Source organism: Miniopterus schreibersii, assembly GCF_964146895.1.
Source record: "Miniopterus schreibersii genome assembly, chromosome: 21".
NCBI lineage: Eukaryota > Metazoa > Chordata > Mammalia > Chiroptera > Miniopteridae > Miniopterus > Miniopterus schreibersii.
The window spans coordinates 7,455,391-7,483,266 of NC_138123.1; the positions used below are offsets into that span (position 1 = coordinate 7,455,391).

Below are 27,876 nucleotides of genomic sequence, written 5' to 3' on the forward strand. Positions count from 1 at the left end.
ACAGCTCAAGGGTGGTGCACAGCCCCCACCCAGCCCAGGCACCCCCTCTGCCTCTCCCCTGCCACAGTCCTCCCTTGGCTCCAAGGAGGCCCTGAGCACTACTCTCCCCTACCCCGCACCTTGGAGGGAAGAGACATGGGAGTCAAGGACTGGAGGCTGAGCCCCACGCACTGGCCCTGAGGAGGCAGGAAAAGCTGGCTCTCACCAGTCTGGCTGAATGGGCACTTTATTAGTGGTTCGCATTGTCCCTGACTGCTGCGGGTGACGCTGGCCCAGCCAGTGTGACTGGCGACATGATACAAAAACAGAACCACAGCAGGAAGTGTGTGTGAGGCTGGCAGAGCCTGCACTGACCATTTCTATCCTGCTCCCCACGGCGCACTCCTGGGACAGGGCTGGGGTGCACGGCTTACTACGCAGAGGGGGAACCGGAATGACCCGGGGCCACCTTCTGGACCCCATGTCAGGCCTGGGCCCGCCGCAGGCTCTTTGGTTATCAGCTGGTTGTACGTGTGCCTAGAAGGGGGTGGGTGGTGTGTGCGTGCTCGGAGGGAGGAGGTCTCCCACTTGTTAAATTCTCCCTGTTACCTGAGTCACCACAACCAATGGCCCTGGAGGGACTCAATTCCAACACATGATCTTGCTAAAAATCATGGGGACATCATCCAGCTACAGCTGGACACTGCAGAGGGGGATGGGAAGCGAGCAGAGCCCCAGGCAAGCAAGGGTAGGGAGCTGCACCTGGTCTCACCACTGCTGTGACCAGAAAACACTACCCAGTGATAGTCCTGCCCCAAACCTCTCAGCCAAGGGCCAGCGCCCCTTCCTGGCTGGTTCCATCTTTTCAGAGCAGTGGGGCTTTAAAAGGTGGACAGAGGTCCTGGACTCGGTTGGGGTCAATGTCAAGCTACTTCTCCACCTGCATCTCCTCACCTCCCAGCTCCCTGAGCCTGACCCAGTCCAGCAGCTTGCCCACTCTCAGGACTCCTGGTAGGCAGCTGCCACGCTGTCCGCAGGGCTCTGGGCCAGGTACTGCCCCGGGACGGTCCCACTGATGTTGTGGATGGCCCCGTAGGTCTGCTGCAGCTCTGGGGACAGGGCTGTTCTCTCAGAGGCCATGCCGTTCAGAATCCGGGGCACATAGGGCTGCCAACAAATGAGGGTGTTAGTGCCTGAGTGGGGCGAGTGTGAGATGCTGAGCCCCTCCACTGTGCCCCCTCCTTCCAGCAAGAGAGACACAACGCTCATGAAGGACACATAAAAAAATAACATCAACTTAGGATGTCAGGACCCAAAATTTGCCAACTGCAGACTTCCGGAGCAGCCAGGGGAAAACATAAAATGCAATCAACTACACAGCTCTCATGACCAGAAAGAAGCACACACCCCTGTTCCTAGGAAGAAAAAACTTTTCCCAACACTGGGTCCTGGGAGAATCTCTCACTTTACACAGGCATCCAGTCTATCCACACAGGACAGGCGCAGAATGCTGTCAATGGGACTTCCAGTGCCAGGCTCCAGCTGCTGACCCCAGTGGCACAGCCCTGCTCTGCTCTTCCCCAGGCCCAGGCTGAGAAGGAGGGATTTCCATCATCCATCTGCCCTGCCTCTTCCCCCGGGTAAGGCGTCTCCCTGAGAACCTTCTCTGGGGCTGGTCCAAAGGCAGATGCTGATAAGAGGGCCTGACCCCCAGGAGGCAGCCACTGGAAAGAACACCGCTGAAGAGAGGGGCACCTGCCCCAGCTCCGGCCCTGTCAGGTGGCAGTGGTCACGGCTCTGGGATCCCACGGCTCCCTTTTCCTTTCCCAGCCCCATCCCAGGAGCAGGACTCTGGAGGCCACAAGCAGGGAGCCCCGGGAAAGAAAGGAGACCTGGCGTCTTTCTGACACGCTGCCTGCGTGAAGCAGGTGCTGTGTTCATTTGCGGAGTTCAAAAGGGAGCTGTTTTGACACCGCGGAGGACCTCGCTCAGGCAGGTGCTGCTGAGACTCTTGTGATAAGTTTCACCAAACCTTAGGGCCCGGCGACAGTGCCTCACAAACGGCATTAAATATGCAGAGAAGGAATGTGAGCAGGGAACTGACACCAAGGGGGATGGGCACACACCATGGCCCAGCGAATTCTCCTCTCGGTGAGGGATGCAGCTCCACGTGGGCAAGTTAAAGCGCCCAAAGGGACCAGCGACTCCTTCTCAAGTGACATTTAGCAACCTGCCTGACACGTGATCAACGGACTGGGCTTCTATCTTAACAAAGAGATGATCGAAGTGCATTTGCCGTGCCCATCTGGTTGGGGCCGTTGCCAGTGCTCGGTGCTGGGGGATCCATAACTTACCGTGTAGGGTGGGGGCACATGGGGCTGGGCCTCACTTCCTTTGTCACTTGATGGCTCTTCTGTCTGCAGATTAACAGCAGAAACTCCCAATGATACCCAATACTGATCTTCCTGAACGAACACCCTCCAAACAAGCAGACTGTTAACACCCAGAATAATAGTATCAGCTGGCACCAGGCTCCCAGCAGCCGCCCGAGAGAGCAGGGGGGGGAGGTAGGCAGGGAGCAGGGAAGGGGGGGGACGGAAGCTGCAGATTACACCCAACTACCCATGCCTTTCCCATGAATAAATAAAACCTAGAGAAGCCTGCTGATACGTGAATGGGTGGAGGAGGGGTAGAAACCATGCCCACATCTCCTCCCAGGCCCTGGCCGGGGGCGATGGGAAGAGGGGTCTTTACCCTGTAGTTCAGAGGACTGAGGTGCTTAAAGCATCCAAAGCAGGTGTAGCCCAGGCAGACCAGGATGGTGATCAGCATGACCACAAAGTTAAACAGGGTGGCAGGGGCCGTCATACCTGGGGACAAAGCGATGCCAACCTTAGTGGAGGGAGAGAGGGGCTGCCAGTCCCCCTCCCCCTGATAAGGAAGGGTCCACGCCTGGTGCGGGAACTGTGGGGTGACTTCTCCCTCAGGCAGAAAACAAAGAGAAGGCACCACCCAGCTGGTATGGCTCAGTGGTTGAGCATCGACCTAGGATCCAGGAGATCGAGGTTCGAGCCCCAGTCGGGGCACATGCCCGGGTTGTGGGCCCCACCCCCAGCGGGGGTCGTGCAGGAGGCAGCCGATCAATGGCTCTCATCATTGATGTTTCTCTCTCTCTCCCTCTCCCTTCCTCTCTCTGAAATCAATAAAGACATTTAAAAAAAAAAAAAAAGACAAGGCACCGCCCTGCACCCCCTCAAGCAGCTGGGACAGCAAGTCAGTGGGAATTTGCCAGCTTCCTTGTTAGGTCAGTTCCTTGCAGTCTCCGGTGTCCTGGGTTAGGTAGAGTGGAGACTTCCCCAGCAGACCGGGGCAATCCCACATCTCTCCTGGCTTTTTCTTTTCCCCAAGAGTGTTGGTTTTCCCTCTTGCATGTCCCCGCTGTGAGGTGTGAGGACCTGGGCCCATCCACCACTGCCAAAGAGCAGTCTGGACCAGCTTCCCATCTCCTCTGGCTCAGCCCCTCCATAGCTGATCAAGGGGCCAATCGACCCGGCCTTCACCAGTTACACTTGAGCTTGGGCTAGCTTAGGTTGTCACCGCTGTACCCAACTAGCCCTCGCCCTGGGTGCCCCGTTCTGATTAGACACCCAGCCAACCCTCACCCTGGGTGCCACCTTCTGATTGGACACCAGCTTGATGTTGGTAAAGCAATGAAGGATTTGCCTGGCTGGTGTGGCTATGGGCCTGGGAGGCCAGGCTGCCTCCCCACCCGGGGGTCAGAAGGGCTCCTCACCCAGGCGCAGGAAGGAGAAGAAATACAGCCAGAAGAGGCACAGGATGGGAGCGGCCAAGGCCTGGTTCACAGCCGCAAAGTGGATCTGCTTCTCCAGCTTGGCCGGGAGGTAGGCAAAGTAGAGGTTGTGCCGGTCCACCATGTGCTTGAGCAGGATGTAAACGAGGCCTGCAGAGATGGGGCTGTGAGCTGGAGGCCGGCTGGGCCCCTCTGTCCCCTTCCTCCTGGGGCGGCTATTTGTGTGTGGAACTGGGGCTGGGGCTGCTGCTTGGCCACATGAACCAGAGGGTGGGCAAAACGCATGAACGATGTATATCCCGGCTGCTAGTGTTCCTGGTCTCTCCCCCCGCTACCCCCTCCTCCTCGACCCCTCTCCTCCTTTCTGACTCCAAGGAGTAGAGGTGTCCATGACTCTGTGCCCATGGAGCACTGAAATTCTAGCATCATTTCGGGGAAAGAGGCTATTTTACACTCAGAGGCCTGACCTCAGCTTCCTCCTGGGCCCCTCTCATGCTGAGCAGCCCCCAGGCCCCTCAAGGCTCCCGCTATCCTTTCCTTCTCCCACCGGAGCTGCCCTCCTGCCCTCCTGCCCTCCTGCCCTCGGTCAATGGATATCCAATGATCTTAACCCAGGAGCAGCACATAAGGTGGATGCTGCCTTTTATGTCAGGTTCTTAAATTTGTTTTGTTTTGTTTTTTTGTTTTGAAAGAGTAATACTGTTTTTTAAAAAATAGCACAAGTGAGTAAACAGGGAAAACTAAAACTTCCTCCTACCCCAAACCTCAGCTCTCACTGCCAACAGTCTCTTGGGTGTTCTGTTTCCTTCTAGAGTCTTCCATCTGTCAAGCAGTTCCTCATGTTTTATTCTAGTTGCAAGACGTTGGCTTTAAAATTGAACAGTTCTGCCTAGCCGGGCGTGGCTCAGCAGTTGAGCATTGACCTAGGACCCAGGAGATCGGGGTTCGATTCCCGGTCAGGGCACATGCCCGGGTTGCGGGCTAGTCAGCCGATCAATGACTCTCTCATCATTGATGTTTCTATCTTTCTCTCTCCCCCTCCTTTCCTCTCTCTGAAATCAATAAAGATGTTTTTTTAAAAAAATAAAAATAAAATCGAACAGTTCTAAGTTTGAATCCTGACTCTACCCCTCACTGACATGTGTCAGGTGCATGAGAAGTGAAATTAAATTCAGTGTCACCTGTGGCTCCTTGACAGCTTGTGGCTCTGTGGCTACAAGAGGTCCTCTGTTTGTGCCCCATGATGGCTGTCTTGGGGTGCTTGGTGGAAACCACCACCCCCCTACCCTGGACTGGCTTCAGGGCCACTCACCAAACGGCACAATGATGGGGCAGGTGATGCTATAGGCCATGATGACAGTGAAGACGCACAGCATCCACGCATACATGGCTCCGAACTCGAACTCGAAGGCCTGGTTCTGGGAGGTGGAGAAGGTGGCGAGGCATTTACAAGCTTATTCCACCCCAAATCCCCCTCTGATGGCTCCAGGTGGTGAGGGGAAAGCCAGGTGAGAAGATCTTGGGAAATGGGAGACTCACAGCTCCCCCCACCTCTTGAGGTCCTTTCTCTCCCTCCACAAGCCTCCTCCAGCTTCCCTCAGCTCACACCCAGGCCTCCCAGGTGCGGTGATTCATGCTTCCTTAGTGTCTCCTTTGTCTCAATCGTGTCCACCCAGCAGGCCCACGAGCCCCTGGAGGGCAGACGGTGCGTCTGAGGACAGGGTGCTGAGTGATCCCTACAGATTTGGGCATCAGGCCCAATGTCAGCTCTGCCCCTTCTGGCCTGTGTCCTGGGCCACGTGCTTAACCTCCCTACAGCTTACTCTGTGCATCTGCCACGTAAGGTACCAGAAGTACCCATCTCATGGGAGGGGGGGTCTGACAATTAAATGAAAGAATGCAGCATATCTCGGACTTTTCTCCACGGTACCCACAAGGCAAATGAGAATAAAGAACCCCCACCACCCAATTTAGGGAACAAATGCCACAAGCCCCAAATGCCTTTGACATCTGTGATCATCTTAAGAATTTATGCAAATGTATGTCCCCAAATAAGGAATGTGGCGATGTTAGTTGTATGTGTGTGTGTGATCAGACTGTTTAAAATGCAAAACTCCACCCAGCCAGCGTAGCTCAGCGATTGAGCATCGACCTTTGATCGAGGAGATCTCGGTTCGATTCCCGGTCAAGACACATGCCCGGGTTGCAGGCTCGATCCCCAGCAGGGGGCGTGCAGGAGGCAGCCGATCAATGACCATCTCTCCCCATTGATGTTTCTCTCTCCCTCCCTCTCCCTTCCTCTCTCTGAAATCAATAAAAACATATATATTTTAAAAAGCAATACTGCTACTTTTAAAAAATAAATAAAATGCAAAAATCCGCACTCTCTTCTCCAGCCGGTGGGTAAGAGTGGAGGTTTATGAGGACATGGCACTTTCACACAGGGTCCTCGATCTGCCAACCCCACCGAGGTGGCGCTGCACCCCTGGTGAGGAGCACTTCTCAGGTGCCTGGCACTGAGCTGGGCGGCTGGGGAAGTGCCCGAGGGGGCAGCTCCGAGGGGTCCGCGTGCCCCCGCCCCGCCAGCCCGCACCTGCTTGACGTTCCTGCGGTCGGCGGCGGTCTTGGCCATGATCATGCGGAAGGTGTAGAGGATGAGCCCCGGCAGCCGCAGCAGCTCCATGCCGTTGCCGATGAAGGCCGAGGCGATAACGTAGTTCACAAAGAAGGCGCCCTGGTCCGGCAGGAAAACGCACCTGGGGATGCGGGAAGGGGCGTGAGCTTAGAGGCAGGAGGGCCTCCTTCCTGCCGGCGTTAATCATCACTCACCCTGCTGCCTGGCACCCCTGAGACCCAGCAGATCCTTCTCCCCAACGGCTCAGTTCCCGGTAAATAAGTTTCAAAGAATGAATGAGACTGTGACTAATTGAGCTTTGGCCTAAAAAATTAACCACATTTTTGCGCACATAGCACAAATGGGCCAGCTCCCATGGCGTGGCACGAGGCTCTGCCTGGCCTGTGCCCAGCAGGAACCGGAGAGGGGAGGTGGGGACCCAGGCCCTGGGGTCTCAGGGAGGAAGACATCTGCTCCGAAGCATGGACTACCCTCCCCACAGTGCAGCCCAAGCCCCTGTGGGACATTTACCCGGAACCGTGGCTCCAAAATACGTGGCTGATACTTACTCCAACCTGATAGTAGTTTTGTCAAAGAGCCACCGGAAGAAGTAATCCAGACTGAAAGACAAATGGATCCCGTAAGAATTAATTTCCAACACTCCATGTGATCCCTACACACGTTCTTTTTTTCCCTGCTCTAAAAATGGGCCTAATCTCAGGATCCACATTTATCCTTTAAAATGCCGCTTACTACAGTGTAACAAACCAGGGCCTACTTGAACAGAGACTCTTCCTGGAGATGAACAAAGCCAGGGTCAGATCCTTCCCCTAAGTGGAAGGTCAGATCAATATTGTTTTCAAGCTTAGAGAGATCGTGTCTCCAGGAGAATCCATGGGCCGGTACAACTGGACTCCAAGTGGGTGTGACGGGCTTAAAGGTTGTTTAGGCTCTGCCCCCACTCCAAAACCGTTCCCATTCTCCTGGGGACAGTGCTCTCCAGATGTGCCCCTGATTCTGAATTTAGAGCAGGAGGTGGCCACGTGTACCTGGTGAGGCCGAGGGAGGGCAGAATCAGCACCATGAAGATCAAGAATATGTAGACCTTGGTCATCATGATCCGGTTTTCCCCTGACCTGCAGGAAGTCAGAGGTGAGCGCTCACAGGCCCCAGTGTCCCAGGCGTTCCCAGCAAGCCGTGTGCCCACTGCCCTCGGGGACGGGGGTCAGAGCTCCGGCACTCACTTGGTCCAGTGAGACTCTAGCAGTGTAGAGTAGTAGACGATGGACGGCAGCAGGGCTGAGAAGGACCACAGGAGGAGGGTTGGGAAGAACTGGCTGATGATCGGATCCTGGAAGACAAGGGCCACAGCAGAGCTGGGGGTATGAGGCCATGAACTACCGGCAAGGCAGCTCAGTGAACTCCTGGGGTCGCGGTTGGGTCATCCGTGACCCCCAGAACCAACGCTGTGCCTGGCACAGGGCAGGTATTCCATACTGTTGGCTTAAGAGACGACAACCGCACCTTATATTTGTATGGTAGAGTGAAGAGAGCAATTTCACATATAATTGAATTCCCCTTGTCTTACTGACCAGATAATCTCCATTCCCTACAGAAAATCAATGATATATATATAATGAATACATGTACATAAAATGTCTAAATTACTAGAAGACATTGTACTAAATGTGGCCATGGCTGCTTAGGGCTTAAAAACACAGATGATTATGTATGTCAATTACACCTGGATAAAAAATATTTGTTTGTTCGTTTGTTTAAAAAATAGCACAGCCCGGCCGGGCGTGGCTCAGCAGTTGAGCGTCGACCTAGGATCCAGGCGATCGGGGTTCGATTCCCGGTCAGGGCACAGGCCCGGGTTGTGGGCTCGATCAATGGCTCTCTCATCATTGATGTTTCTATCTCTCTCTCCCTCTCCTTTCCTCTCTCTGAAATCAATAAAGATATATTTTAAAAATAAATAAATAAATAAATAAATAAATAAATAAATAAATAAATAAATAAATAAATAAAAAATAGCACAGACATGAGCTGAGCCACATGACATCCTGGTTCACTGTCTCCCACATCACTGGCCCCCATCCCTCCCCCACCCACCACACCCTATTGTCACCAGCCCTCCTGGGATGGGCTGTGCAGAATGGTCACTCACATTCAGAGCATGGATGGGTTTGGTGACATTGAACTTGTCCATGGTGGAGAGGATGATGGAGGGTGTGGTCAGAAAAAACAGCCCCACGGACAGAATGAAGTTGATGCCCAGCCACTGGAGCCACCAGCGGAGGCCCTGGATAGAGAGGTTCTTCCTGCAGGGGAGAGAACACAGGCCCTGGAGGCTTATCTCCCAAGATCTGACCGCCAACCATCCCAGCAGTGCCCTGGCTTTAGGTGGGTCAGAAGGTTCGACTGGGGCAAGCCAACAGACTAGCCTGAGAGCTTGGCTTAGGGCTCATTTCAACCTAGGAGTACAGACAAGTTCTCTGCACTGACCTTCAGCTACAGGAAGGTCAAATTTGGGGGCCCTATGAGCTCAGAGGGAAAACAAGTTATTCACTGCTAACTGTTGAACTGAATATTTTAGATATACAGGGAGAGATAATATTAAAATTAATTTGAACTTTTTGTTTTACTCTTTTAATGTGTCCCCCAGGCTAACAAGGCAGATGACACTTGACCTAAGGCTGCACTGTCCAATATAGCAGCCACGAGCCACGGGTGGCTACTGAGTGCTGAAATGTGGCCCTCCTGGGCCTGGGGGCTCACCAACAGATGTCCTCAGGGTAAGCGGCGAAGGTGACTGTCCACTTGGAGATGCAGAGCTCTCTGCTGTAGGAGGACGGCTGGGGCTCGCCTTTGCACCTAAGGCCCTGGCACTTGCAGGCGTTGAAGTCTTTCAGGATGCTGCCGGGAAATGCAGAAATGGCCAGGCCCAGACCACGCAGTGCCATGTGCATTCACAGCATGGACTGAGTAAGACTGGGAGCCTCCTGGTACAGAACCTTTGCTTTATTACTATGAATTTATTATAATTAATGCTACAAGAGACACAACATGCTTGGCACACTATGTGGAGGATTTTTTTTTAATCCTGCAAGCCAAGGATTATTATTCCTATTTTACAGATGAAGAAACTGAGGTTCTCTGAGTCAGGTACTATGCCCCGTCTGTCTGGCTCCGGCTCCCATGCCGTTTGCACTGCCTCGTTCACTGCTCCCCACTGGGATCCTGCTGCTAGCGGCTTCACCCTTCAATTCTCTCATTCCCCAGGCCCCAGAGGGGTGAGCCCAGCAGCTGGTTAAGGCCACATCTATCCAAGAGGGTCTCGGCTAGAATCACCCATGCCCAGCTGTCGCACAAACATAAGGGAGTGAGTGTGATGCTGTCTCCTCAGCCAGACCTGGGGAAGTAGAGGGACATGCCACTGACAAACCCCAGCGACGCGATTCAGCAGGATCTTCTCTACCCAAGAGGGACTGCGAGGTATCTGGACAAGAACAAGGGAGTCAGCCACAGAAGGGCCTGGGACACTCACTAGGTGGCCATGGACTTCTCCTGGAAGGTGACAAAGGCCATCCCCAGGGGCTGGAACGGGACCCTGCACTCCTCCTCTGTGATCTTCTCCATCAGCCTGTCCTTCATGTCCGTGTAGTAAGAGATGGCGTCCTCCTGCCAGGGGACACATCCCTGTGATGACGGGGCCCTGCGTGGGTGGCAGGGGGACCCCAGCGCCTGCGCCCGACCCGGATGGGCCCTCACCCGCTCGCAGCCCTGCACTTCGCAGCAGCAGAACTGGCCGCAGAGCTTGGGGTTGATGAGGCTCCGCTGGCCTGTCTTCGCCTGCAGGTTTGTGTAGTAGGTCAGGCTCTTCTCGGTCTTTTTTCTGCAGGTGGGGGGAGGGGAGAAACTTTAGACCCCCAGTCCTGTGGCATGGACCCCACACCTCCATTCAACCATCAGTCACCACCAGGACTGGGGGTTCAGCCTTCTGAACAAGCGAAGGGCAGAGCCCCACTCCTCCCTCCCCACCGGGGGACCCAAGGCCATCCAGGAAGGAGGGCGGGCATCTCAGAGGGGAAGGGTGGGAAAGCTGCAGGCCAGCTCAGCCCGTGCACACCCGCCCACCACCGCCCTTACCTCTCCTTGCACAGGTACATCAGCTTTTCCACGTTGTAGCACAGCTGGACCTCCACCACTTCACACGTGGGATACGCGTCCCTGTGCCCAGGGCAGGCCCGAGGCAAAAGATGGCATTGGAAAAGGGAACCCCCCCGGCAGGTGGGACGCCCTACATCTCCAAGGGCAGCAAAGCGCCCAAGCTGCTCATTCCTGGGCCAGCAGAGATCTTTTCTCTATTTTAGCACCAGCAGAGCCAGTACAAGGCAGGGTCTCGGATCCCACCCGGGTGTCCAAGTGGAAGACAAGGCGCTCACCCAAGGAGCCTGTCCCATGGGACTATGTGGTCCCACTGGAGGGGCTCGCTCCCCTTCCGTCCCAGTCCTGCTCACCTGAAGTGGCTCTCCACTGTCTCCTTTGTGGCATGTCTGGGGAGTCCTGTGACGAACAGGGTCCGCCTCACCTGCCGGAGAAACACACCGGAGAGAAAAGTCACCAGGACAAGCCGTCTCAGGTGCTCGGGTGCTCTCCTTCCATGGCCTGGCAGAGCCCTGAAATGGTACTTTCTTCCCAGCTATGCAAAGAACATTTCCAAAGCAATGCTATGAGCCTCCTTTGCATGATCAGGGAGGACTGAGAAAGAACCCAGAGAGGGAAAGTGCCTCAAATAGGGTCACACAGCAGATCAGAGGAGGCCTGAAACTAAGTCCCTCCTCCGTTCCATCAATCTATGGGCTGCAAAGAGAGAGGGGGCTGCTCTCAATCTGAATGTCTTGGGGGTTACTTAGAATCAGTAACGACAAGCCCGTACCCCACAATCTATCAGAAAACAATTTTTAAAAGACCAAGCCCTGGCCGGTGTGGCTCAGTTGGTTGGAGCATGGTCCCATACACCAAAAGGTCGTGGGTTCGATTCCCAGTAGGATTAGTTGTATGAGAGGCAACCAATCAGTGTTTCTCTCTCTCTCAAAAAAATCAATACACATATCCTTGGGTGAGGCTTGAAAAAAGAGAGAGAGATGCCAAGTTTGAGTGTAAATATGCCAGCCAGGTGCCACAGAGGACCCTCCTGAAGCTCAATGCTGTCACGCTCCTGGGGAATAAATGGGGGTGCCCTTCTTCTCCACGCCCCCAGAACCTCCCCAGCACCTGCCCACCCCCAGCCTCACTCACCAGGCTCTCATCTTTGTACTTGATGGACTGGGTGTGGTGCCGCATGAAGCCCAGGGTGAGGAAGAGATATATGACCGCGAAGACCGTGTGCAGCCAAAGCAGGTCGTTGCTGGGGGGGGGGACACCACCTGCTGTCAGTGCTGGGCTCCCAGGCAGGGGGCTTGGCTACCTTCATGGCACTGAGCTGAGGGGCACCGACTTCATCACAAGAGGCTGCATGGCCAGTGGCCCCCCCGAGAGAGCCCTGTCCTGACAAATGAACCCCAGACGCATGGGCCCTACTGGTTTCCTCAAAACAGCTGGTGCTGCCCAGCCAGTGTGGCTCAGTGGTTGAGCATCGCCCTAAGAGCCAGGAGATTGAGGTTCGATTCCCCGTTAGGGCACATGCCCGGGTTGCGGGCTCGATCCCCAGCAGGGGGCGTGCAGGAGGCAGCAGATCAATGACACTGTTTCTATCTCTCTTTCCCTCTTCCTTCCTCTCTCTGAAATCAATAAAAATATATTTTAAAAAACAGCAGCTGCCGACAGCGTGTGTCAGTGCCCAGTGCCCAGCCACACGCTAGCTGCAAAGGGGCTTTTGGACATGAGCTCACCCACTTTGGGCTACCTCTCCCCACCCTGGGCTCCAGAATCTGCCTTCTCCTTGGCCTCGCCCATCGGCATCCTCATATCCTTCCACCCCCTACTCACCCAGTCTGTAGGTTTGCTATTGTAGTCCTCCCAAAACTGTAAGGGTCTTTGTCTGCAGAGAAACACAGAGACTTAGTTCCAGGGTCACACTGGGAAATGGGAGGGGACACAACCAGCCTTGGTTTGCGCAGCTCTGAGGAGGAGGGGTACAGACAGCCAGGCTGGTCAGAGGACAGTGCCACCCACCCAGTCTTTTCAGGGTTACCCCGACCAAGGCCTCTGCTTTACCCCAAGATGCTCCTTGACAATTTCTCAACCCATCATGGGGGTTCATCTTGCTTTGAGATTTTTGTGGCATTTCTTGAGACATCTGGAAAGATCCTAAGCTGTCCCCAAAACTAAGGTTGGGAATCACTGGCCTAAGAAATGGGGTCATGGCGGCATTTTGGAAGCTAGATTCCTGCAGTTGTTTGGAAATACAATTCCCGGCTCTGATTTTGACTTGGAGCCCCATAAACATCTTCCGGATCCACCAATTGTGGCCTCCTGATTTGGGTGGGGGCAGGAAAATACAAAACACCCTTGCAAGCCCCTAATTCTATAAATCTTGGGGATTCTGTTCCTCCTACTTAGAAACAGAAATTGACAAGGGGCCCAGGTTTGGGGGGGATTCTTCTCTGGATTTTTAATCGGATGGAAAAATCCAGAAAGGTACCCTGAGGCCTTCTCACATCTGAGTGTGAGCACGGGTCCCCCACAATGAGCCCCTTTCCCTGGGCCTGCTGCTCTGCCTGGGCCCCACTCAGGGCCAAGGACAACAGGGGTAGTTACCCAGCAAGTCGCCCGAGAGGTTGACGGGCAGGATGACGCACAGGGACAGGAAGCTGACCACCACCAGCAGGAAGATGATGTGTCTCTGGAAAGACAGGTAGTGGATGGCGTCCTCTCCGCACCACTCCAGGATCTGGTCGTCGCTGGTCAGGACACAGGGTGGAATCTTAATGAGCAGCAGTCACAGGCCGGGCCCTCGGGGCCTTTGCACGAATTATCTCCTCTAATCCCTCACCACCATCCCAGGAGGGAGGCTTAATTTTCTCTCTATTTTTTTATATATGAGTAAACAGAGGAATGGAGAAGTTGCTTAACTTTTACAATCACATAGCTCCTAACAGAGGAGCTATAATGAGAACTTCAGAGCCTGACCTCTTAGCCCCACACCCAACTCCTGGGCAGAGGAACCTACCACCTCGCCATCTGTGTCTCTAGAAACACTGAGGTTTGTACGGGGGTGAGAGGTGTAGATACAATGGTCCCACAGCCCTTTCCTGCCTCTATGAGCACAGCCACTGGCCAGAGGGCCCCTGGGAACCTCCTTCCGAAGCTCAGGGCCCCGATCCTTCTTCTGTCACCCCCTCAGCCAAGCTGGGACGGAGAGGTGGAGACGTTGCTGAAACACGCCAAGGCTCAGTCGGTCCTGCTGCCCCTGGCTCCTCCCTGTGCCCCAGTTTCCTGATGGGGAGATACCCTGAGGGTCCTGCTTCCACACACTGGGGCAAGTGCTGCTCCGGGAAGAGCTCAGGGTGCATGGAAGGCAGGTCTGAAGGGTGCGGCGCGTGGGCCTGGCAGGCGACAGGCCACAGTGGAATCCGGCTCAGCCACCTCCGGGAGCGGGTCACGGGACACACCTGAGGCTGGGACTCAGCTAAAGCAGGAAGGTACTACCTGCTGGCTACCTGGTGGCTTCGCAAGAACTGCCAAAGTGCACACACTGTGCCCCCCTTCGTGCTCACTAAACACATACGATGGAGATTAAAAACCCCACGCGGGCAACGTTCGGTACTGTTTCTCGTGAGACACATTCCCGACTGCCCTATGTTGCTGGAAAGAGGCAATTCGGAAGGAAACTGAGAGGCCTCTTTAAATGTCAGCTGTAATATTGGCTGTGAGCAGCTGTTAAAATTTAATTGCAACTTTGAAAAAGTCACAGGTAGTCCTTTCCGGGGCTAGAATGGAAGAGGGAAATATTGGGAGTCGAAATGCAAACCCATGTCTGATGCAGCGTTAAAATCACCGAGCAGACTGCACAGCTGCGCCCACGGGACAGCCCCGCGCAGCAAGAAGCGGGTGTCCCCGCGGAGAGGACTGTGGGGACAGCGGACAATAAAAACAGTGGGCATGGAGAGGGGAGTGGCTTCGGGGCAAATTTGCTGAGCCTTTGCTAGTTACCATGAAAATAATGAGTCGCAGTTTCTGGTTTTGCCCCACCGGGTCCAGGCTGAGAGCAGGGTCCACAGCCCGGGGGTTGGGGGTGGCCTGAGCCCTGACCAGCAGTGGCCATGGAGAGTGGCTGACCCAAGGAAAACATGTCATGGGCATCTCACAGAGGTAGGGTTATGGGTGACTTACAACTTCTTCCTATTAATTATTTTCTGTATGTGCTGGACTTTTTGCACAATGAATGCATTACTTCCAATATCAGGAGGAAACGTGTCCTAGTGACCTGATTTTGTGGCACCTCTCCCACCTCCGTCCCCTCCCTCCCCTCCCTCCTGCCCTGGACCAGGGTTCACTGGCTGCTATAGAAACTCCGCCTCCTGCCAGTTCCCCTGGGAACAACGCCCCCCCCAAACTCTACCATTTATACAACATGAATTAATTCATTTGAATTAGGCAGAGCAGGTGTCATCCTTGGCACCTTTTTACAGCTGGGGAAACTGAGGCCCAGAGGAAGGGACTTGCCCAGTGTCTTGCAACTACCATATTTCATCCATTCTAAGATGTCCTTTTCAGATTTCAGTGATCAGAGCTGACCATGGCTGAAAGGGCAGCATTTTCTCTTTCTTGGTGCTGCGTCAAATAATGTGCATCTTACAACAACGGCTTCTTGGATTTGATGGAACTTGCAGCAGGTGGCAGAGCCCAGACTCACATCTCAGCTCCTTCCACCACACTGGAGGTGACTGACCAGCTCATATCACCATGCGCCTCTTTCAGGATTTCTCTTCACAGGCTCCGGGTTTGGAAAAAATGAAAACTTTTAACCCAAGGAGCTGACTATCAAGCAATCATTAGTTCTCTGCTTGCCACTAGTTCAAAGACGTGTAAAACCGTCTAGAAGGGCTTCCATTCAAGTGTGTCCGTGTTAAATAGTAAGGAGATCTAATTCCTGCCTGAAGCAAAGCATGAGCTCAATCAGCTTGTGCAGGGGCTGCCTGGGCCCCCTTTGTTCACAGCCCCCACATACTGCTTTGAACCTGAACTGAAAAAGTACCTAAGAGTCCCTGTCTCAAGATCAGGCATCGTGGCCCTTTCTCCAGATTGGCCTCACACACGCACACACACGCACGCACATGCACGCACACGCACGCACACGCACACACACGCACACACAGTGGCCCATGTTGTACTCACTTCAGACGGAAGATCGCAGTCAGCCAGGGACAGCATCCCTGGAAATCAAGAGATCAGGGCTCAGTTTCGAGCATGTCTGGCTTTGGGAGCAGACGTAACCATCGTCTTTGACATTAATAACTATCCAACCTCCTCTTATACAAAAACAGCGCTTCTTCTACCCCAAGTTCGGCAAGCTACCCCTTGTCCCAACCATGACAGTCTGCAGGCTCCCAATCCTTCCCCGTCTGCACCCCATGCCTGGGATTCTTGCAAAAACCTCTCAAATGTGACAATCTGTGGAGTTACACAGGCTCCAGGGTCAAACCGTGAAACCTGAATCAAGAGCTGATGAAAACTCGGGGCAGCTCTGGAGAAAGTGACGTGGGTTTCTGTGTGTTTCGAAAGGACTGATGAGACCTGGGACAAAAAGCCTGGAGTGGGATCTAGAGAGGGAAGAGGTGCGTGTGGGTTTTATTGCCCACTGACACTCCCTAAAGCTGGACTGTTTCCCAGCTTTACCTGTCTTTATTTGAAGACAAATATTTGTCCACCATTCACTTGACAATTACCAAGTACCTACTACCGGGTGACAGGTGATGGGGAACAGTGCTGGGTAAGACATGGTTCCTGCCCCTATTTGGCCCACAGACTAGCAGGCAAGCTAATAATTAATTAACTGGCTCTGGCCGGTGTGGTGCAGTTGGTTGAGCGTCATCCTGTGAACCGAAAGGTTGCCGGTTCGATTCCCGATCAGGGCACACGCCCAGGTTGTGGGCTCAATTCCTGCTCAGGGTGCGTGGGGGAGGCAGCCAATCTCATATTGATGTTTCTCCCTTTCTCTCTCTCTAAAAATCAATACAAACATATTTTCAAAAAGGAAGTAATAAAAATAATTGCCCCAAAAGCCATAAGTATAATAACAGAGACAAGTGCTAGGACCACATGGGGGTTCCACAGCCCTCTGCCTGAGGGTCAGTCTCACGATCCTGGGCCATCCAGCTGCCACTCCCCTGTGGTATCTACCAAGTCCAGGTGACTCTGCCAAGGCAGAGAAGAGCTCTTACCCACACTTGCCACTCAAGACCCAGGGCACTAAGTTAGCACCTGAACAGGAACACCACTGCCCTCTCCCCCCGACTCATGAAGCCGGTCCCCACCACCCGCCACCTGCCACCCGCCCCGCCGGCCATAACCACAGCTGTCCCTTAGATACCAACCAGTTCACTTTCAAAGTCTTGTTGCCCTTGGGAGGAAGATGATGATGATCTCTGGAATCTGGACTCGCTAGAAACACAACAAGAAAAAAATTCAGAAGGTTCTTTTAAAAAAGTCTAAAACCTTGTGTCCAGTATCTTGCTGCCTCATAGAGCTCAGGACCAAGGCTACTAGCCCTCAATGGCTGGAACAAAACATAACCCGCCCCGTGAAAAATACAGACAAGGGCAATGACCATCCCTAGGTACATAAGACATAAAGCCCCGTTACGTGTGATTAGAGTATAAGGTAGGACACCCTGGACCCTCAGCACTATGACTGGCTTACCTAAAGTGACTTCAAAATGTTGCCTGTTTACAAGATATTTCCCAATATAGCAGACAACACTTGGAATAAATACTGTATTTTAACAAATCTAAGACACCACTGGTGTAAGGGGCATAATTATGAACCACAAAGAATGAAAAAAAAAGTTACCAATTAAACTATAATACCAATGACAATAAACTGCATTCCAATTTCAGAAAATGTCAAAATGTGCATTGGAGTTGACGGACTCTGGCATTTTATACCGTGGCACTCTCATCAGATCCTTTCTTCTGAGTAACCCGTAAGAACACCCAGTGTGCTGCGAATTTAAGGTGTTGGTCACCCAGCCAGCTGGGGGACAGAGCCAGTGGTACAGGTGGAGAATTCATTTTCCCCCTTCAGGTGATGTGAGCAGAGAGCCGTCAAAGCCCAGGCTGGAAGCGGAAGGACCTGAGGTCTGTGGTTCGTAGCAGACTCATCCAGGGCACAAACCCAGAGGGAAGTGAGGGACAGCTTGTCATGGCCCTACAGCCCCTCTTAACCAGCCCCGGCACCAAGCTGATTAACTTCAAGAAGATGCACTTGAAAATATTCAAGTGCTCGCTTTGGCAGCACATATCCTAAAAACTGGGGCGATACAGAGACGAGCAGGGCCCCTGCGCAAGGATGACACGCAAATTTGCGAAGCGTTCCACGTTTTTTGATTCAGTGACATGGAGGCATGGATCAGACTGAGGGATCTCAGAGGGATGGAGGGGGGCGGGTGGGTGGAGGGGGAGAGAGTAACCAAAGAATTTATGTGCGTATATGCACAGCCCAAGGACATGGACAACGGTGGGGAGAGGGACTGGGGAGGGGGGTGGGACAGGCCACTGGGGAGAAAAAGGGACATCTGTAATATTTTGAACAAAAATAAATAAATTAATTAATTAATTTTTTAAAATAATATATTCAAGGCGAGAAAGAAAACTGGCACCCTCCCCCTCAGTTCATTTTGAAAGCCCGAATTATCTAAAGGAACAAGGTTTCCTCCTCAGCCTGACGCCAGCAGGGCTCATGGCCACGGCCAGGCCAAGCCCTAGCAGAGAGCTGGGCGGGCGGGGCTTGGTTTTCTCACTGGCAGAATGACAGCAACGAGGCTGACCTCATGCGTCTGTGGTGCAGAGCAGACAGCCAGTGTCTGGTACAGGCCTGGCGGATGTGCTCGGTGAACATAACACCACACCAGCATCGCGTGTGGGTCCTGCCTGGTGGGCTGCACAGCCCCCTCCCTCCGTCCCTCCCTCCCTCCCTCCCTCCCTCCCTCCCTCTCTCCCTCCCTCCCTACCTCTCTCTCTCTCTCTCTCTCTCTCTCTCTCTCTCTCACACACACACACACACACACACACACAGCCACACTCTGACTCACAGTAGAGGTAATATGTCTTTTTTTACCTGCCTGCTTCTGACACCAGGGCAATACGTCCATAATCCCAGAATCTTCTTCTTATGATGGAAAACACCAATATTAAAAACTGAAAGTAGAAAAGGAACCAGGTGAGAGCATATCGGATGGCTTCTAATGAGAAGAGACAGCGGCCTTGGGGACAAAGGCCACCTGCACAGAGTCAGCAGGGCTAGAAGGGCCTTGGAGATGATCCAAGCCCAGAGAGGGTACCGAGCTGCCCAAAGCCACACAGCTCAAAGGCTGAAAGGCCTGATGCTTTGCTCAGCCCTCTCCCCCGGGTCTTGTTACTTGTTCCCAAGTCACGAAGGCTGTCGACGCTGACCCTGAGCTTGCCCTGGCGCCCTTCTAGTCAAGCACATTGGCCCTGGCCTTCGCTATCAAGGGAGAATCAACAGCCACAACCTTTCTCGGCCCCTAAGCAGGAAAGTCTTCACTTCAAACAGAATTTCATTTTTAATTACAGAACCAGGGCAGCAGAGCGCTCGGGCTGAGCTGGAAGTTGGTGATGTGCTTTCAAAGGCAGGTGAGTCACGTTGTAGAATAAAACGCAGGCTGCTCAGCCAGGACCTGCCCCCTCGCCCTGACTGCCGCTTTCTTGGCCGAGGGGTGTGGACATTTCCTATGAGTCCAGGTTTTCCAGCCCCCGCCACCCCTGGCTCATCTTCCTGCAATAAAAATCCACCCCCACCAGCACACTCCCCTGGACAGCAACTCCCTCTTCTCAGCCTACCCTGTTCCAAACGTACCCCGCCCAGCCGCCTCGGGTCCCTGCCCATCCCCTGTCCCCAGACTTCTCACCTTGGCCCAAACTCTCCCCTCCCCGAAGACGCTGCATAACAGCTCCTGGGCCACCCTCTCCCATGAACCCCGACACCCTCAAATCCACCACCACACTCCTGTCCACCCTTCCCTTCTCGACCAAGACCGGTCTATAGGACGGCATTCTCAATCTACAAATAGGTTTTCACTCCAAGACACGGGTGATCTGGCACAGAAGGAGCCCTTTTCCATAAACGCAACATGAGTAGCACACAGGTTCCCACATCAGCCCCGCAAAGGACCAACAATGTAGCAAAACTCCAATGCACACATTTAGGCCTTAATCCTAGGGACCAACTGGAAAGGAGGAGGGAGAACTCCCCCCACCCCCAAACTTGTTTGACACCTGCCTCCTTCCCTTGGGAGCTGGGACCCACTGGCCACCCTAACTCCCGCTCCCCTGGTCCCCCACCTAGCCTCTGGCCCAAAGCCACCCCAGGGTATCTACTCCCTCTGCCCCCATCTCATCCCATTTACTCACATGGTCCCCTCTACATGTTAGGACAGGGAATCAAGAGGGACCAACCGTCTCGTGGACATTTGTGAAAAGAAGGTGCCCCTTAGCCCCAAAAAATTTCACCTGGCCCATGCTGAGTCGGTGTAGGGAGGAAACTGGCACAGGAATGAGAGTAACTGCCAAAGGAACAGCGACCTGGGTTCTTTCCATACCTTGCCTTATTTAATCTTCTCTAAACGCTCTGAAGTAAGAATTATTTGTTCCATTTCATAGAGCAGAAACCCGAGGCCCAAACAAGCTATGTAACATGCCCAAGGTCACGGAGCCAGAAAGTAGCAGAGTTGGGATATAAACCCAGGTACCTATGGCTCCTCACCTGAGTTTCCCAGAAGGCCCGGGGGGGGGGGGGCTTAAATAAACAAATAACGGGGAGGGGGGACATGGTTCACAAAGGTCTTACCAGGAAGCAGCTGACGTCTATGAGCAGGACAACGGGGATGCCACCAAAGGGGACGCCCTGGAGCACGGTGCTGTTCTGGGCGGAGTTGTAGCAGTAGGAGTCATTGGGCTGGTCCCCAATGCCCAGTCGATCCCGGATGGACACGGCCTTGGACGGCCACAGCTCCAGGAACGGAGAGGCCGCCGTCATCGCGCCTGTGATCCCTGGAGAACAGGACCAGGCAGACAGTCAGAGCTCCAACTTTCCCGTAGTTTCCCCAGCCAGCGCTGGCAGGGCCAAAGGTGGGTGTCCCCTCCAAGGGCTGGCAGGAGCCCACGGTAAGGGATCGGGGAGAGGCAGACGCCAGACCCCACGTGCCAGGCAGAGTCTATAGAAAACGGCTCCATTGTGGGAACAGTCCCAAGGGTCAGATGGATGGAGCGGGTGGCTCATGCAAAACACAGCTGGCAGCCCCCCCTCCCGGAGTGGGCAGAACAGGAAGGGAAGGACAGGCGATGCTGTGTCTGCCTACTTAGGAGGTGCCCCCAGTGCCCCCAGTGCCCCCAGCCTCCAGGACTACTGCTGGTGAGGAATTCCCGTAGGTGCCACTGGGAGAGCTAGCGTGCAGGCAGGGAGCGTGTGGAAGGAGACAAATAAGGGAGAAGGGAATCTAAGTACACACTGCAGATCTATGGGGCACGGGCGAGCCCTGCGGCCACTGTTCAAGGACGTCAGAGACAGGCCCATTCTCTACACTCGGAAACTGAGGCTCAGAGGCTTAACCACCTGCCCCAAGATTAAGGAGCTGGCTGGCAGACTCGGGTCTCAGACCCAGACTCCTGACTCGCAGATGCCAGATCTCTTTCTACCAATCCCAGCCCCCGCTCCAGCAGGCGGACAAACACGTCAGTTCAGTGAGAGATGAAAGGCCTGGGAAGGGGCAGCCAGAGAGATGTGGGAACAGAGAGGAGAGAGGAGGGGGTGGTCCAGGGGGAGAATGGGGATAGTCTCAGGACTTCCCAGGGACCCCTGAGTCACCCACTGCGCCCTCCCAGCTGTGCCCTCTGACCCCTGCACTCCTGAGTACCTTTGGTCTAAATGAAAGGCCTGAAATGCCCAAAACGAAACTGCTCCAGGCTGGCTGCCGACTCTCCTTTCCTGGCGCCTGGTACCCCTGGTGAAGCTAATGAAAAGCTCTAGGCCCGGCCGGCGTGGCTCAGCGGGTGAGCACCAAACTATGATCCAGGAGATCTTGGTTAGATTCCCGGTCAGGGGATATGCCTGGGTTGGGGCTCAGTCCCCACTGGGGGGCGGGCAGGAGGCAGCCGATCAATGACGCTCTCATCATTGATGTTTCTACCTCTCCCTCTCACTTCCTCTCTCTGAAATCAATAAAGTTTGTTTGTTTGTTTTTTAATTAAAAGCCCTAGCGTTTGTCTCCTGACACCAAAGGCCCCGGAATTAGTGCCTTCTTTTCACATTGTCTGGGCTGAAGAGCCAGGATAACTGCTCAGCACCCCCTTTCTCCAGCTCCCCCACATGGGGTTCCCCATATGTGGTTAAACCAGATTCCCAGGGGGTTTCTTTCTACCTGCTGCAGGGACAACAATCTTGGGAACCAGAAGAAAAGGGACAGGGAACCCCAACAGAAGTCTGGGCTCCTGGTAGTGCTGGTGGGTTGTGTGCTGGGGGGGGGGTGATTCCCAGTTCTAACCCCTTGGCCTGCTGGGCTGGGGACAATCTCACAAACACAGGAGCACAGGCCGGGTGGGGGGAGGGTGGCAGGTCCGAGTCATGTGAGGATTCCCAGAAGATCAGGTCACTTTCTCACCTCCGTAAGAGCTGGAGGGTGTGGTGCCAGAGCATGGAGACAAAAACTACTTCTGGGAAACAGATGATCTTGGCTTCCCTCCTTTAAACCCCACCCTGTGGCCCCACCCCAACACCTCACTTGGATGCTGGGAGGCCAGTGCCTGCCCCTCCTCCTTTCCCCACACGTACCAGACACCAGGGGACGTAAGGACTGTGGATGAGTCCCTTGGAGGGGTCCTCAGTTGGAGCTGGTTCTGGCAAATGCAGCAGTAGCCCCGGCCACCTCCCAAGCTGCGTCAGGCCGGCCACTCATTTCCTGCAGGACTTCCCTCACCACAGGGTCATGGGGCGCCAGCCTTGACAGCCTTTCCTAAAAGAACACAGACAACCAGAGTCATCTGGAAGATGCCACTTCCAGCTCAGGAGTTCTGGCCTGAGACCCCTCGGCACACTCCCCCCACACTCACACCTGCCCCAATGTCTCTGAACTCACTCAATGGACCCTTTGGTTCCTCCCAATGGACAACCTCCTGCCCTGACCTCTCCCCCAACTCCCAGAACTGGTTCTAGGTCCTCAGGCCTCTGTGCCACCCTACTCCTCCCTCCTCACCCTGCATCCCCCAGGGCTCCAGCCTCTCCCCTCTTCTCCTAAGGCTCGAGGCCCTGCTGGGAACAGGACAGTGCCCACCACCCTCCCGCCCCCCCCCAAGCGCAGGAGGCTGTGGGACTCTGAGCTGAGGATCTCATCTGGGCCCCAAGGGCGGCTGCTGCCAGGGACAGGGCAGAACAAACACGAAAGACTTGAAAAGTGAAGTGCTAAGAAAAGAACATCCTCATAGAGGACTCACAGAGGGAACACTGTCCCTGGAAAGAGGTGGAGGCGCTGGCTGGGAGGGTGCCGGGGGCGGGACAACCCTCACCAATGCTGCTTCATGCTGAGCTTTAGGGGGGCAGAGGCCCCGAGGGGGGGCCGCACCGCGGTTCCTCTTCCCCCGCCAGCCCCAGCCATGCCTCTAAGTCTCTTTCCTCTTGCTAAACAGGATCCCTTGGGGGGGTTTATTGTTTGATAAGAAGAGCCCAGTGAGGTCAGCCAGCAAATACAGCCAACCTGGGATGGAGCCCGGCCGGTCTGCCCCCTCCAGGTGACACGCCCAGGTGAGAGCACAGCTGTGGAGGCCACAGTCTGTCTCAGGCCTTTCAGCTCAGTTGAAGCCTGTCCCTGCCCGTCACACACATGAAGTCCAGGCTCTGCTGAAACATCATGGTCTCTCCAGGGCCAGCCCTCCCTACATCTTCCAGAACAGGCGCCCTCTGAGAGGGCAGCTCTGCCAGGCTGAGGGGGGGGAGGGGAGAGGGGACTCCGCTGGCGGTGATCAGGAGGAAGCTGGCTCGGTGGGTGAAAATCTGATAGTTCTGGGCTGGGGCCAAGCCAGCAAGTAGGCCCTCTGGTCACAGGAGCCCTGCCTGGCAGCTACCTTCGCAATATTCAGTTATCTGATATTTGTATGATACATATGTGCAAATGCCTAGCACTTACCTATGCCTCCTAGAGAGGTCAATATTCATCATCTCACGCCTAGCCAAGACCTTGAGGGTGGGAGAGCCAAGAATTCCTGTTGAGCCAGGTGAACAGCAGGTGACTTAGGCCCCCAACTCAAAGTTCAGCCATAGGCAGCCCAGAATCTGATCGTGGCCAGTGGGACAGATGGCTGAGTCCAACAGCTGTTCCCAAACATGCCAATAAAGTCACCGACCAAGGCTAACCCACTGCCCACCTGAACTGCCAGCAAGGACTGGCCCCCAGAGCACAGTGGAAGGTCGCTATTTCTTCCAGAAACACCAGGCAGGAAGTATGTGAGCATTACAGGCTCTCACAAGAAGGCTCTGTACAAATTCAAGGTATTTTTTAACATTGCCGAGTCTTCTGATTTTGTTACAATCATCGCAGGACTAAAAGCAGCCCTAGTCTTTCTGCCACAGGAGCTAACTCTCATCTCCTAGATGCAGAAGAAGGTTACAAAGTAAACACAAACTTCTCCTTAAAGTGCCACCGCACAGGACACAGGAGCCGGGACAACTGTTTACCTCCACTCACCCGTGCCCTAGAGTGACAAGTAAATGGCACAGGGATGAGAGGCGGTGCACCTGGCATTTACCCGAACAGGCTCTGGAGTTAGGGTCCCAGCACCATGTGGCTTAGACAAGTGGCTTAACCACTCTGTGCCTTAGCTTCCTTCTGCATAAGGTGGGGACCAGGATATTTCTCTTACTGGGCTGTCAGGAGGCACACACCTGAGACGGTGCCCATAAAGCACTTAGCCCGGGGCCCAGCCCTGTGAACAATCAAAAGCTGTTTGCATATTTGTTGTTGTCAATGTTCTTTCCATTGATTTTTTAGAGAGAGGAAGGGAAGGGGAGAGAGAAACATCAGTGTGAGGCAGGGAACCGGCGCTCGAGCCTGCAGCCAGTGGGAGGTACATGCCCTTGTCCAGGATAGAACCCGTGACCCTTCAGTCCCCGGGCCGACACGGAAACCGGCAGGACCCCATCTGATGTTTTCCCTCTTAGAGCCCGGTGAACAGCCAAGAGAGACCTTTGTCCCAACGCTAAACAAACACAGTGGTGTGTGAGAGGAAAAGGTGGCCCCTGCTTCTGCTCACATTCAAGGCAGGAGCCGACTTCCAGGCTGACAGGGGTCCGAGGAGAGGAGAAGAGAGAAAGACAGCGAGGACCCGGGGTCTTCCTGTGGCCCTACTGGGTGTCTACAACCCTGCAGGAGCCAGAAAAGCCCAGGATGCCTCCCACAGCCCCCTGGCACCCACTGGGCCTGGTGAGCACAAGCCACTGGCTTAACCTCAAACCCTCCACACTGCAGGGGCTGGGACACAGCCGCACAACTTCAGGGTAGAAGGAAACTCCGAGGCGACTGGGTCACCCACACTGCCTACCCTTGGGGGCACTGCCTGGGGAGTGCCACCCGGGGGGTCCCAGGTAGCCAGTTTTATCAGGTACTGGAACCTGGGTGTTTTTGTTTCTTAAGAGTTATCCTCACTGTCCCGGTCCCTCCTCTGGACTCCACTAGGGCTGTAGGGGATGGATGGTCACCGAGGGACAAACCTAAGGTGGTTTCAACCTCCCCGGCGGCAGGGGACCCAGACCAGGCCGGCCTCGCGAACAGCTCAGGAAGGAAGAGCCGCGAGGCTGCGCTGCGGGCTTCCAGCAGGCAGAACCCCAAAGACCAGAGAGGGGCTGGGGGAGGGGTTGGCGTAAAAGCGGGGAGCTTGAGAGTCGGAACAAGCCGTCGGGAGGAGCGCGGGGCTGCGCGCCCCCGGGGCTGAGCCTCTGCTCCCACCCAGGCGCGCACCCTGCTTAGGGAGTGGGGGCCGCAGGGGTCCGAGGGCCGCGCCCCGAAACCTGACACTTGACGTGGCACCGGGGCGCAGAGCCCAGGACCCGCACGTCCGGGAAAGGCGGCGGGCGACACTCCCCCTGCGCAGCGGCCCCTTCCCAACTTACCTGCGGCGCGGGCGCAGCCGGCGAGGGGCGGGAAGCTGTTTGTATCCACCGGGCCCCGCGGAGCCGCGTCCCGGGCACTTGAAAGTTACAAAGTGAAACTCCGGCGCCTCCTGCACATGCGCAGAGCGGCGGCCACTGCTTGCCCAATTTGCAGCCGCGGGAGGCGCAGGCGGCGCGGGCGGCCACCCTGATGCCGCCGCCCGCGCCCGGGCCGTGCGCCCATCGCGGTCCTCGGCCCCGCCGGCTCACGTCCAGGGGCCGAGAAGGAGGTCGCCAGGGCTAATTAGGCTCATCACCCCCCCACTCCTCCCACCCCCCACACATCCCCATACCCCGGCACCCCGGGCACCCCGGGGAGGCCCGCGCCAGGCACAGGTGGTAGCGACCCAGGGAGGCGCAGGGCGAGCATGAGCAAACGTTCGTGGTCAATCCTGGTTTGCACTTTATTTCCTCGACGGCTCCCAGCGCGCCCCGGGGCCTGGGAGGGTCTCGGCTGAGCTCAACACCCCTGCTCCCGGCAGTCCGCGGACACCCGGTGCCCTAAGGGCCGGTCTGTGTAGCTCTAAACAGAAGTCGCACGGTACTGCCCAGGCCCGGGCCACGAGGGTCACCGACCCGGCCCAGCTCGCTGAGCCTGTCTCCCCGGGCTGGGTACCAGGGTGCGTCCTCCCAACTGGACTGTAAGCGGGCTGAGGTGTGCACGGGGCAGGACACAGGACGGGGCGCAGTGAGGCCCCGTGAAGCGGGAGAGCGCCCCCTGCCGGCCTGGCGTGCGAACTGCGCGCCTTCGCGGGCCTGGGTTTCCGCATCTGCGAAGCCTGGGGGTTGCACCAAAGCTTCCCCCCAGGTCCTTTCTAGCACTAAAGCGGTAAATCCTGACCAGCTCTTCACGCACTCGTGTGCAGCTTTGCCGGTTCTCTGCGCTCTCTTCCATTTCTGGGCTCTCATCTTTTACTGTGATGATAAAACATCTTCTCCCTACCTCCCTGCCCACGATTCTAGCACAGCCTGTGACTCCCTGGGAGGGATGGGGGGTCTTCTCCTGCTTCTCTGACAGTTCTTTTCTGTCCCATCTGGCTTCCTCTTTCTCCCCCAGCCCCCAGCTACTATTCATTTCCCAGTTTGCCCTTGGCCCCTGGGCTCAGCCCATGTTGCTCCATACCTGTGCCTCCTGCTGTGAAGGGCCCCAGGCCTCACCTCCAGCAGGTTCCTAGTGGGGCCCCTGCACTTCCCCTGGCTCCTCAGACTGACCTGTCCACTCTCTCCCCACCCCACACCCCTACCTGCCACTCCTCATTCCTTCCCTGCCTCAATGGTGCAGCCAGGGAAGAGCAATGTTCTAACACCAGTAATTAGAATGGTGAAGCCACTGACAGAAAAAGAGGATCTTTGATTTCAGAAAGGGAAGGGATTTCTAAATCTGATTTTCTGTGGGTTAAGTTTATTTCAAAATCAACATTAGTCTAAAATGGATCAGAATGTGAGTTCAGATAACCTTAGTCCCTGGGTGTGGAGTGCTTGTAAAAACATTCTTTCCTTAAAGCTCCAATAAATGAACAGGAGTCAGGGGTTTTCTTACTTGATAGATAAGGAAGTGAAGTGTAGACAGTATAGAATTTACAGCTAGTAAGAGCTGTGAAGACTATTGAGGAATCCAAGACCTCCATGCTCCAGGCGGCTTCCTACATCAGTCACAGCTTAAAAGCCCCTGTAATCTTGGCATTCTAAAATGTTATATGTAACAGTTTCAACACTTGCTCCCTTTATCTGCCCCCAAGCCTAAAGGAGTGACCCACATTATTATAGTACTGATGCTTTGGATCAGATTTTCTTATTTTATAGCAAGTAGGACTGAAATAAAGCTCACTCACTGTGTTCAGAACAGTAAAAATGTCAACGATGACAAAAAGATTTCTGCTTCAATTCTAAGAAGACGGGCACACTAGAATCTGAACGCATTTCAATCCTAGCTCCCTGTTTTACTTAACTGAGACCCTGACCATGTCTTTTTTTTTTTTTTTAGCTCTTTCCTTAGTTTTCTAATCAGGTTGGCCTAGTCCCCATAGAACTTTCCATTTCCATACAATTGGCAGGCTTCTTGGTAAAATAGAGAAATACAGAATAAAATGTG

The 27,876-nt window shown here is 54.7% G+C and overlaps 1 protein-coding gene across 1 annotated transcript; it reads right to left on the reverse strand.

Moving 5' to 3' along the window:
• Positions 1-208: 208 nt before the first annotated feature.
• On the reverse strand, positions 209-25,855 carry TMEM63A (transmembrane protein 63A). Its single transcript, XM_081124256.1, has 24 exons — positions 25,746-25,855; positions 22,419-22,599; positions 20,439-20,641; positions 18,690-18,769; positions 16,949-17,015; positions 15,750-15,787; positions 13,170-13,312; positions 12,399-12,450; positions 11,709-11,817; positions 10,928-10,998; positions 10,557-10,637; positions 10,179-10,302; positions 9,955-10,088; positions 9,186-9,323; positions 8,575-8,728; positions 7,649-7,755; positions 7,454-7,540; positions 6,974-7,024; positions 6,384-6,546; positions 5,103-5,208; positions 3,773-3,940; positions 2,734-2,849; positions 2,334-2,396; positions 209-1,146 (listed from the first exon to the last, which is right to left on the reverse strand). The coding sequence occupies exons 3-24, from the start codon at positions 20,625-20,627 to the stop codon at positions 979-981; spliced, it is 2,409 nt and encodes an 802-aa protein (XP_080980382.1). The 5' UTR covers positions 20,628-20,641; positions 22,419-22,599; positions 25,746-25,855; the 3' UTR covers positions 209-978.
• Positions 25,856-27,876: the final 2,021 nt, after the last annotated feature.

Coding starts and splice junctions, on each gene's coding strand:
- TMEM63A (XM_081124256.1), bottom strand. CDS start 20,627: ATGACGGCGGCCTCTCCGTTCCTGGAGCTGTGGCCGTCCAAGGCCGTG. Junction 12,451..13,169: donor CCTCTCGGGCGACTTGCTGG/GTAACTACCCCT, acceptor GTTTCTCTGCAG/ACAAAGACCCTTACAGTTTT. Junction 9,324..9,954: donor GAGAAGTCCATGGCCACCTA/GTGAGTGTCCCA, acceptor ATTTCCCGGCAG/CATCCTGAAAGACTTCAACG.